We start from the raw sequence: 12,307 nt of genomic DNA, 5'->3' as shown, positions 1-12,307 counted from the left end.
TCAAGGGGAATGCAATTACTGTTATCACATTATGCACATAAAAGCATTCAGAACAAAAACGTTCTGTGTTCTGTGGTAGAATGTTCCATTCAGAATAGTATTTCTGCTTTGTTTTCATGGCGTTTTCTGATTATGCTTTTAAATTTAAACTTAAATTAACATCACTAAAAGATTACAAAAACCCATACTGCTTTTATTATCTATAAAGCTGATCACTTTAATTTTACAATTTTTTTTGCAAAGTCTCTCTAAACCGTATGCTTGCAGCATTAGCCTGACTGTGTGGCTTGCATTTATTTTCATAAATATATCTGTAAATATAAATAATCTTTGTATGAAAAGAGTGAATAAAGCTGCTTTGAAGACAGCAAATTATAGCCTCGAAAAACTTGTACCCTTCCGGCCTTTGAATAATTCATCACTGATAAATTAGACTAATAAATGTTAAGACTGAATCCATTAATGCCATCAGTTCTGTCTTAGCTCTTGTCTACTGGTTTAATTGGCAGTGTAGCTGTTTTTATTTTTTTCCATCCCTGGCACTCGAGCACTACTCATGGAGATGAATGACATGGTTTCATCTCTGACTTCTGGTAAAGGCTTTTAGGCTGAGGTGAAAATGGCCTGTGTCCAGTCCTTACAAGAAGTCTGACAAATCTGACTATAAATAAGCCATCAAAACAGAACAACATGATCACCATAGCACCATGCGTGTACAAAGAGTACGAGTGTGTATTTTAACTTAACTAAAAACAGCATGAAATCAAAACTGACCCAATTTAATAAACGCACTTAATCTTAATGTCTATGATTCATCAGCCCATGTACATTATTCTAAAGAAAAAAGTTTGTTTTCAAAAGTTGAAAACACAGTTGACCCAAAAATGACCAAAACCCCAGTTATTTTTTTAAAAGAACACAAATCATTTAATAAATATCCTTTTTCAATGAAGAAAAAATACAATAGCAGTACAATGTGACTCCGAAAGGTAGTCAAGTGCATCCGAAAAAGGCATGCTTTTCAAGTGCTCTCATCAGTTTTGCTGAAAAAAATTACTTCATATTTTAGCAATTTTAACATCAAAATTGTACCAGCTGCCATTAATCTCATGTAGGCCATCAAGCACTTAACACTCCTATAAAATCATGGCGGTATAGCCTTTGCTGTACTGTGCACCATTTTGTACTTTACTTCTGACATTTCTGTGCATGTAAAAGATTCATTTCTGCCACCTACTGGACTGGAGCGTGAAGCGCAAAAAGGCACACAGTGACTACCGGCACATTTTACTGTTAAAATTATCAGGTAATTTTTTTCACCCAAATCGATGTGAGCAGTTGGAAAATGTCATGGTACTCATGTTGTTCTGTTTTTTTTTCACAGTTACAATTACGGGCCATTTTTCACCAAAACTTCAGTTTAAAATTCTGTTGCAATGAACTGCCATTGGATTGAATTCACCTCCCTGGAAATTCATTAAATGATCTAATTTTCTGTTCCACAAACGAAGTCATAAGAGCATTACTCAAAACATAAGTAAATTACCATAGAATTTTAATTTCTTTAATGAAAATGTAATAATTTGCAACATTTACAACTTCTTTTCTGTTGACGTAACAAAGTCCATGTGGGCAGAGGAAAATAATATTAACCAGTAATATCATAGCAGCAATCATGATCCAATCAAATCCTGTTGGATAAAATAAAGTCCCACCTACAATATTTCCCACTGAGTGTGCTGTCTCCAGAAATGCATCACTTCCATGAAGTTAAGTTGCTATGAACTTAAAAGCTGTGAAATGTTGAACTCACATGCTGCAGATTTTGCTAAAGGGGTCATGAAATGAGAAACCAAAATTCCCTTGATCTTATGACACATAAGTCATTGTATTATAAAAACATCAGAACTAAAACTTTGTTGTTTAGACAAGTCTAAAAACAGCTTATATTGAAGGCAGTCGGCCGAAACAACACCTTTGTGGAATGTTCTACTCTATGATGTAATAGTTATATAGTTATATCTACTCTATAGATGTAATAGGTATAAGCACCGCCTCAGGAGAAGAAGATAGACTGCCTGTTTAGTCACGCCCACCGGTTTGAGCACATGAGGCCCTATTTTAACGATCTAAGCGCATGGTCTAAAGCGCACGTCACAAATACATTTAGGGCGTGTTCGAATCCACTTTTGCTAGTTTAAGGACGGGAAAAATGGTCGGCGCTCCTGGCGCATTGTCTAAAAGAGTTGTCCCTATTCTTTTAATGAGTAATAGGTGTGTTTTGGGCGTAACGTGCCATAAACCAATCAAGAGTCTCATCTCCCATTCCCTCTAAAAGCTAGTTGCGCTCGCGCCATGGCGGATTCGCTATTTACACGGCAGAATTTCATTTTTCATTTTTTTAAATGTTTGTGTGCTGCTGCGCGTACCTGTGTATGTAATAATCAAAGTGTACGTGCGTTGTGCACCCGTCCATAGGCGTATATTACTAACGCACTCTTTAAGTAACAAAGAAAAAATATTGCGCCAGACTTTGGACCAGGTTTTAGTTGGTCAATGGCGCAGTCTATTTCAGTTGCTTCAAAATAGCAACGCGCCAGCAATGCGCCTGAACACACCTTGTTTTCAGACCAGCGCACCCATGGGCGCAAATGCATTTGTTATTTAAACAACGTGGCGCAGGACGTGAAAATGACAACTGCGTTGGGCTGAAACTAGCAAAAAACACTTGCATCGCACCTGGCGCCACATTGCGCCGGGTGTATAGGGCCCATAGTGTTTACAAGAAAGGCGAATGCGCAGGTCTATGTAGAAACCAAACGATAAAGATGGCTCTGAAGACAACAAGATTCTGTGCTGTGCCAAGTTTAGGAAAACCAGTCTTTGCATTGCCTTCCTTCTGATCCCAACTTTAGGAAAGAGTGAATGAACTTTATTTTTAATGAAGTTCCAGACCGCGTCACAAAGAACTTGGTCCTTTGTTCACTTTATTTTACTGCGGATTGCTTTACAAACAAGGTACAATTTGATGTGGGATTTTCCAAAAGATTGAAAAGAGATGCTGTGATGACTATATTGGATCTGATGTCACACCACACAAGTGTGAGTAACTGGTGGACACAATTGCTTTGTCTCTTCTTAGAGATCGTTTGATATGTATTATTAATGCGTTTTTGACCTAAATCACAGCAGCGTCCATCTATGAGGAATGTAGGCTGTCAAACATACACAAGTGTTAGCCAATCATAGCAGTAGGTGTTTACTTCCGAGTCTACAATCCGCCACGCATATTCAAACAGAGCGTTCTGATGAGGGGCATTAAAAACAGGACAGAAAATAGCTTATTACTTCTATATTATGATGTTTGTAATGTAAAATTCTTGATAACAATATAAGTGGATCTCAGAGAACAGTACAAAATAAAAAAACAAAGGCAGTTCATACCAAGAAAGCTTTGTCGTCTCCTGATCGAATTAGTTTCGATCTCATGAGTAGATGAGTTTACCATACTGACAGGAAATCAACCAAGAATATGGGATTCATGTGCTGGGTGATTAGCAAACCTTGTGAATGCTGATATCAGTGTCTGTTCATATTAAGAAATCCCTACAGAACTTTCAGCATAAACTGGTGTTTAGGAGCTTTCATGTTTACTGCTTGTCCTCTTGGAGGGTTTCCATGGTGGAGCTATTTATTTGACGACCGCACTGAAATATTGATGGCTATGGAAATGAGTGTGGCCTGTTGGCTTGGCCGTCCCTGGCATTTCCCCGGACAGAATGATTCCTAATGTTCCGATAGATAAATAAATGACTAGTGTGAGCCCTGCTCATGAATATAAATGTGGAGCTGTGTCCATTTCTTCCCTCCAGCTGTTCTGTCGCCACAAGTCTGCACCCTTGAAATCCAATATCATAATCTTTTCCTCATTTACTGCTGACAGGTCATTACAACCTTTGATTTACCCAAGCCCAGTGGTGTCACAGGCAAAAGTGTCCGCTTTGACCAGATTTATTGGCTGTGGTGTCTTAAGATTTATTTTGAGGATGACCTCTGAGTCCTTTTTTAATGGAACACAGCAGGGTGTAATCCTGTTTGGCTCAATGTTTTATTAAGGGCTGAAGGAGAATATTTATTTACCTTTAATCTCACTATACTGATGATACCATGCATGTTACTTTGCTGCAGGTTACTTTGTTGTTTCCATAATTGTTTAATTTTAAAGTTACAAGCTCATTTTAAGAGAAAATTTACCCCAAAATGTTGTTTCAAACATGTATTTTTTTTAATGATTATTTTTAAAGATATTATACACAGTGTTGGGGGTAACGCATTACAAGTAACGCGAGTTAATCAGGAATCAGATTCCTTTTTTCAAGTAACTAGTAAAGTAACGCATTACTTTTTAATTTACAAGAGAATATCTGAGTTACTTTTTCAAATGGTGTGAAAAGGCTTTTATATTTGCCAAAAATATAACTTTTTTATTTTAAAAACAAACAAGCAAGCCCTGTCCAGATTTAAAAAGTAACGCAAAAGTAACGTAACATATTACTTTCCATAAAAAGTAACTAAGTAACGTACTTAGTTACTTTTTTATGGAGTAACGAAATATTGTAATGCATTACTTTTAAAAGTAACTTTCCCCAACACTGATTACACATGTCTTTATGTGGACGTTAGAATGTTGACACTGAAATTAATTTGGTGATCAGGTGCTGGTAAGCTTCAAAAATGGCAATAAATCACTATAAAAGTGCCAAAGTAATATGATAGCTTGTTAAGTTGTTATCAGTGTTGTTATTGTTAACTAAAACCAAAACTATTAAAATAATTAATGTGATAAATCTGCAATAAAAATAAAAACTTCAACTTAAAATAATAATAATAATAAACTAACTAAAAATGAGAACTGTTACCTTAGCAACTAGCAGAAATAAAATGTTTAAGTTGAATTACCAAAATTACATTACTAAATTAAAAAATGAAATAAAATAAATTAAAGATAAATAGAAATATTTACAAAAATAAAACTAAAAATTAAAAAGCACATAACTAAATTGCTAAAACTAATAACTAAAATAAAATGAAAATATAAAATTCAAAATATTAATAAATAGTATATTAGTATAGAACAATTACTATAATAACAAATTAGAAATGAGAAATCCTGAAAAAGTGCCAAAATTACTAACGGAAATAAAAATAAATAAAATAAAATAAAGCTAAATAGAAATAAAATCAAAATCAAAACCACATAACAAAATTACTAAAACTAAAACATAAAAAATAATAATAATAATACTAAAATAACACTACTTGGAAGTTGTAATTCAATGATAATATTTTCCTCTGCTGTAGCTCTTAAATCTTATTGATATATATATATATATATATATATATATAGTGCATCTAGATGTATCAAGTCAGTTTTGACATCAACGATGCAAAATGTCATTGATTCTCATGTGACACGTAACCGATTGCAACATCAAATTTGAATATGAGCATATTCTTGGAACAGAAGTCTGATGGACTAATTTTATGATGCTTTGCCATCATTTTTAGTCAGCCTTCACATTCATTACATGGAAAAAAACAGCATGAATTCCTAACCTGAAAGAAAGAATGGTTTGGAAAGGCTTGGGAGTAAATGATGACAGAAATTTCATTTATCCCTTTAAAATGTAACCACATACAAAAGGTTTAGAATAGCAAATTTGAATGCCTCTCTCTTGTCATGACCTATGAACGCACAGCATACCACTATCATGATGGTCTCAGGTGAAGCACACTTTGCGGGTTGAACGACGGCTGATCTACATGTGTGACAAGTGGCACACGTGCCTGCCTTGGCTCTCTGAAAGCGAAACATGTGTCTTGCACATGAGCACTCGTTCACGGTGTCTCCTATCTGACATATTTGCAGCGCTTTGCCTCTGACGATGAGTTAAGTAATGTAATAATGTGATTAAGTGACAGTGTTCCTATCATAGACCATCCCTGATATATCTAGCTTGTGCTAAAATAAGTCAGATATTTTCAGAGTAGAGTCACATGGGCTGTTAATCCATCACTGAAAAATTACTAATCTAGGTCAAACCAAAAAGGGGTTTAATTAGTTACAATAGCCCCCCTACGAGTGTGTGACTGCTGCTCATTGCTGACAACCAACTCAAAGAGATGTTAAGCTCTGACACACCAAAAGTGGTCATGTGTAAGATCTGAGAATGCGTGCGGATATATGTGTATGTATGGTGTGTATTTTGATACCGTGCTGCGTGTTTCTGAGCTGAAACGCCAGGCTTGTATCACCTTTCACTCTTGGGCCTCATATCCCAAGAGGGATGTTAACCAGCCACATTAGACACTTGCTAGCATGCTGCCGTGCCGGGGAGAGACGGGACGCCTGTGCCACGCTACCTGCACTCATACATGCTGTATGCACGGATAAATCAGTGTTTTGCTTTACAAGGAGTACGGACCGCTGATTCTTAATAATATGTCTTTCAGGACTGTGTGACATCAAGACACCACAAGCAGGAGAGATCTTCAACATGAACACAGGTAAGTTCAAATCAGTTTCAGTTTGCATGGCTTAAATGATTTAAGGCAAATTAAAGAAATGTAAAAAAAGTTTTTGGTCATGGTAGCATGATAATACAGTGTAAACAAGTACCGTTGTAGTATGGTGTTCTTTTAAGTACCTTGGAGTAACATGCAAATGTCAATGATAGGAATGGAGTAATCATTACCTACCATAATATACACTACCGTTCAAAGGTTTATGGGTGGAATGATGATTTTTTTCAAAAGTCTCTTACGTTGACCAAGGCTGCATTTAACAGTAATATTGTTAAATATTATTACAATTTAAACAACTGTTTTTTTTATTTAAATACATTTTAAAATGTCATTTATTTATATGATGTAAAGCTGATTTTTTTTAGCACCATTACTCCAGTCTTCAGTGTCACATGATCCTTCAGAAATCATTCTAATATGCTTATTTGCTGCTCAAGAAACATTTCTGATTATTATCAGTGTTAAAAACAGATGTGCTGCTTAATATTTTTGCGCAAAACCATAGTACACAGTTTTTTCCTGAATTATTTTGATAAACAAACTTTTGTAACATTATAAATAGCTCTTATTGTCACTTTTGATCAAAAATTAAAATATGTATTTCTTAAAGAAACAACAACTTTTGAATGGTAGTGTTTATCCAAACATCATGGTATTTCCACCTGACATCATCAGATCTTAATGATACTGTACTATAGCACATTACTTTTTTTGTAAGGAAATAACTAGATCCTCAGGCAACCCAGATATGTTTCCTTGCAGCTGCGCACATCTGATGTTGCTTCCACATAGACAGGTAAAATGTACTGTATGTGCAGGAGCCAGACTAAAAATATATAACTAAAAGCTAGAGATCTCTTGAATCACAGCTAAATAAATAGGCAGCATTTCAGCTGGAATCCATCCATATGTCTATTGATTTTTAATATGGATCTGAGAAATTTTGATAAGTTCCCATGATAATGACTTCAGTACAGAAATTTCAAGTCTATAGCGACACATAGACAAGCCCACATGGTGCCATTAATTCTGAGTAAAAAGTGTTTCTGTTGTTTTGAGAAAACAAATAGAAAACAATAGAAAAATAACAGCAGTGTGTGGCCTTTAGATAACTCTGTTATTAATGATATATTTACATAATGTAGAATCTTGAATTTAATTAAATATAATTTAATTGATTAATATACTAGGTGGCCGAATTTAGTTTAAAGGGCCAAAACTAGATTTGGCCCTTTAAGAACAAACATAAGAGGGAATTCACTGCCACAGCAACATTTACAAACAAGTAACAAAGTCAACAATTTAGAAAAAATTGACTTGAATCAAGTATTGTGAGGCAGAAAGGAGTAAAAATGTGCCTTTCCCTTCACGCTAGCCCAACAGGACTTGTTTTTGTAGGGCAGAGCATGTGATTTTGTATTCATCTCAGGGATTCTGAGAAAAGCTGTGCAGGGGGTGTTCTTATTTCTTGGCTGACTTTGTCAGAGAACTCTGTCTTTTCAGAGTCTCTGAAAGATTCTGGCATTCAAACTGCCTTTTTGACATCCAGAGGTATAGCAGTCAAGGAAAAGGAAACCCGTCAGACTACATCTGGCAGTGCCAACACCCCACCCTGTCAATCCACAAAATAGTCTCGTAGTGTCCTCACTTTTAGGTCCTGCTTCAGTTGTGGCAACCTTGGATGCCAGGACTTCTTAGAAAACACTTACAGCTAATACACAATAAGATTTCTGCCACATATTCGATGTGATGAAATTTCTATTCTGAATAGAATTATTCTGTTATTCTGATAATCTGTACTCTACTATATACACTACTGTTCAAGTTTGTGGTCATAGGATTTTTGAACGTTTTTTAAAGAAACCTCTTATGCTCACCAAGGCTGCATTTATGTGATCAAAAATACAGGAAAAACAGTAATATTGTGAGAAATTATTACAATTTAAATAACTGTTTTCTATTTGAGTATACTTCAAAATTTTATTCCTGTGATGCAAAGCTGAATTTTCAGCATCATTCAGTGTCACATGATCCTTCAGAAATCATTCTAATATGCTGATTTGGAGAAACATTTCTCACTATTATCAATGTTGAAAATACTTGTGCTGCTTAATATTTATGTGGAAACATGATACATTTTCAGGATAATTTGATAATTAGAAAGAACAGAATTTTTATCTGAAATATTATTTTTTGTAAGTGTGAATATCACTACTGTCACTTTTGATTAATTACTAGGGACGCACCGATACCACTTTTTCCAGTACTCGCCCGATACCGATACTTTTATTTTTGGTACTTGCCGATACCAATATTTTTATTGCATTTGTAAATTTTTTTAATATTGGGTACAGAAACCAAAAGAGTATGTATAATGTTAGTTGGTTAACTTCATTTATCAAATAGATACAGTTACAGTCAAACCAAAATTTATTCAGACACAGTTTATTCGCTATAGTTTAGAAAATGGTAATAAAATATGACAAGAACTCAGCTTCGTAGTAGACATCCTTAACTCCATTCTGCTGTCTGTTGTCAGTTTCTTTGCCTGAATATGGCGCTTATCACATGCTGTGTGGTATCGGCGTTTGGTATCGGGGCATTTTAACAAGTACGAGTACGAGTACAGGAGCTCAGTATCGGACCCGATACCGATACCAGTATCGGTGCATCCCTATTAATTACAGTAAATGCATCCTTGCTAAATAAAATTATTCATTTAAAAAAAAATCTTACCTGACCCCACATTTTTAAAATGAAAGGTAAAATAGTGATTTCCAGGTATTAAACATTTTAAAAAGTCACGGAAATGTTATGTAAATTTCCATGGTCTGTACTGTGTGAATTTTTGTGCATGCTTAGTTTTAAACCATTTCATCTGCTAGCAATTGCAATTTGTTAGTGCAGCCTCCAGTAATCTCTAATAACTGGAAAATTGAAATGGAAAGACAGACATGGAAAAATCATGAAATTCATAGGTCAAAAGGTGTGGGAACCCTGTACAGAGACTCTAAAAAAGCAGTTTAAAAAGTTTAGTGAGTCAGACCAAAATACATTCACTCATCGCGCAAAAAAATCCATCCTGGCATGTGAAATAATTTTGTAATGTATATTGTTGTATTGCTAAGGAAGTTTCACATTGCTCTGCTTGCTGAATCACAGTTATCTTGCCGTGCAGCAGTACTGATGCATGTGCATTTGTGTTTGCATGTGCTACTGTGCTTTTCACAGACAGTGGAGGACATGTCCGCAAAAGTGCCACGCTTTCACTCACTCTAACCCCCATGAAGAGAATCCAGAGCTCACCAAACCTATACACGCTCACAGGTATCAGGAATGCATGAAACATTTGACAACTAGTGGCTTAAAAATCAACAAATGGTTCATATTCGTATTAGCTTGTTTGTCATAAGCAGCATTATATGTGAGCAGTGGAGCTGAAGATATTGCTGCTGGTGTTAAATGTGATGGTGTGTTTACTCAGCCTGCACCGCGAGCAGGAATTCCTCTTCACTGCACTCAACGTCACTCATTCCACATCTGTGTTTTGTCTCTCTACATCTTATGTCCTACCACAGCCTTCCTCCTCACTGTCTTTCTTTCTCTCTCTCTCCTACTCTTGCTCGCCATCTCATTCTTGTGCTCGCAGCTCCTTAAGGAATGTTTGAGAGCGGTAGCTCTCCTTTCCTTTGCTTAAAGGGAAAAAGCAGCTCACAGTGGCAAGATTGTTGCCATAGTTGTGCACTTCCATGGCAACAATTGTATACTTCAGGCTTTTCCCCCCGTCTCTCTCGGCACAGTTTCCTCTGGGGGTGACCCTTTTTGTTTGAGCAGTCTTATGGACTATGACCTCACACACACACATATTCTCCATTGTTTAATTAGTCTGCGGGCGGTTGAGGTGCTGCAGGAGTGAGCTAACTGAACAAACACCACTCATTCAGGACAGAGTTCGAGCGCTGTTCATTTAGCACTGTTTAATGAGCGAGGGTTATTACATCAATGAAATCGAAAGAATTGTTTTTTTTTAGCCTTTTCACTTTTATCAAGTGTTTATTTTAGACAAAAGTGTGTGTTTTTTAAACAGCCTTTCTGAATTGGTTTTCAGACGTGCCAGATTTTCTCTGTGAAATGTTAAGGGGAACCTCCTTTATATATAAAACTTTCTCACTGTACCTATCAGTGTTTCTTCCTGCTGTCATATATTTTTCTGTCTTTCATTCATCTGTTGTTTTAAAATCTGAAGCAGTGTTTTGGAATAAATTAAGGATGCAATTTATGCACACATAGTTCACTAAAAACATGAATCACTAATGAGTGAATATATTATACCTAATTTGCATTAGGTACTGTGTGAAAAGTAGATCCCTTGCTAGTGTTTAACAAAGTTTTCTTATCTCATTTTAACCCATGCAGACTCTGAATCACAATCTAAAGATTCAGGTAAGCAGGTTTTATTTTATTTTATTTTATTTTATTATTTTATTTTATTTTATTTTATTTTAGCTAATAAACATATACTTTGGGAAAAAAAGATCTATCATTGCTGAGTTTTCGGCAGTTCTTCCTTTTCATTTGTCAGTAGTGGCATTCTGTGGTCAATTTTTTTGTATATATGAATATGAAACACACTTTCAAGTGTTTTGTTTGTCTCTTGTCAGATTTGTGGAGGGCCAGCAGCAGCACCAGTGATGGTCTGAGAAATGGTGACGTGTGTTCTTCTTCTCTGGCAGCTAAAGGCTACAGAAGTGTCAGGCCCAACTTTCAGGATAAAAAGTCTCCCACACCAGTACGTTCTGCTGTGTTTACTTCACTCATTTGTTTTTCTCATCCTTACTGTATCTGGAGGTTTTCCTTCCTCAGGAAATGTCTGTGGAAGCCCATTCGACAGTTTTTATTAATGCCATTTTTAACTGTACCAGTCACACCCGTTTCTAGTGTTTGAAAACTGAGCACAAAGCAAAGCTCTCAACTGTTATTGAAGATAACACTCTGTACTGGTTATCATAACAAATACAGAACATGTCTGTTTCCTATTATACTATTGTGTTTTTTAAAAGCATAAGAGGCACTATACTTTACATAATTTAGAATTGTGCATGCATTAAACCCTGTTACCCAAGTTATTGTGAGAAATAAAAACACAAGATAAATGTTTAAATTTTTTTTTAAGTAAATACAAGTTTACCAATAAATATTTGGACCCAAACAATTTAGTCCCTAATAGGGATGTAACGATTAACCGCGAGCCGGTTGAAAATCTATTTAAATATGTGACGATTCAAATCGGTTGAGATGCTCAACAAATCGCGATTCAATTAGGGGCAGGAGTTTATATGAATGTATGTCTGAGGGGAACTTACTGTCTTTCTATGGTATTTTTTCTTTTCCTCTTGCCTCTGTATAATGCATATTAAAGTTCATAAGTGCAGCGCTGCTTTGTTTACAGCGGAAACCAAGGAAACGCTTTAAGCGCCACCTGCTGGCAGAGAGTGAATCTGCATCTCATTCAGCTCGTCTGCTGTTTCTGTTTCATACAGATATTTTTTATGCATAGTTTCACAAAACTGAAGTCAAACCATTCTGTTGTTGCTTCAAATTTCGAAATTATACAACCTAATTTATATTAAAAACTGCTCATGTTGCATGTATGCAAGCATCTGGATCATGAATAAAATGCAGTGGTTGCCTCTAATTTTAAATAGAAAGAGCACTGACAAAG

At 35.7% G+C, this 12,307-nt stretch overlaps 1 protein-coding gene across 1 annotated transcript in view; it reads left to right on the top strand.

The window, feature by feature from the left end:
* Positions 1–12,307, top strand: part of LOC107707214 (sorbin and SH3 domain-containing protein 2-like) — a 49,180-nt gene that overhangs the window by 10,258 nt on the left and 26,615 nt on the right. The window contains exons 3-6 of the mRNA XM_016511159.1: positions 6,514–6,567; positions 9,817–9,912; positions 11,002–11,028; positions 11,247–11,374. Coding sequence (XP_016366645.1) covers positions 6,514–6,567; positions 9,817–9,912; positions 11,002–11,028; positions 11,247–11,374 — 305 coding nt within the window. The remainder of the gene's footprint in view (positions 1–6,513; positions 6,568–9,816; positions 9,913–11,001; positions 11,029–11,246; positions 11,375–12,307) is intronic.

This window comes from Sinocyclocheilus rhinocerous, unplaced genomic scaffold (assembly GCF_001515625.1).
Source record: "Sinocyclocheilus rhinocerous isolate Xijiao unplaced genomic scaffold, SAMN03320098_v1.1 scaffold174, whole genome shotgun sequence".
Taxonomy (NCBI): domain Eukaryota; kingdom Metazoa; phylum Chordata; class Actinopteri; order Cypriniformes; family Cyprinidae; genus Sinocyclocheilus; species Sinocyclocheilus rhinocerous.
This window is presented reverse-complemented; position numbering and strand designations above follow the sequence as displayed.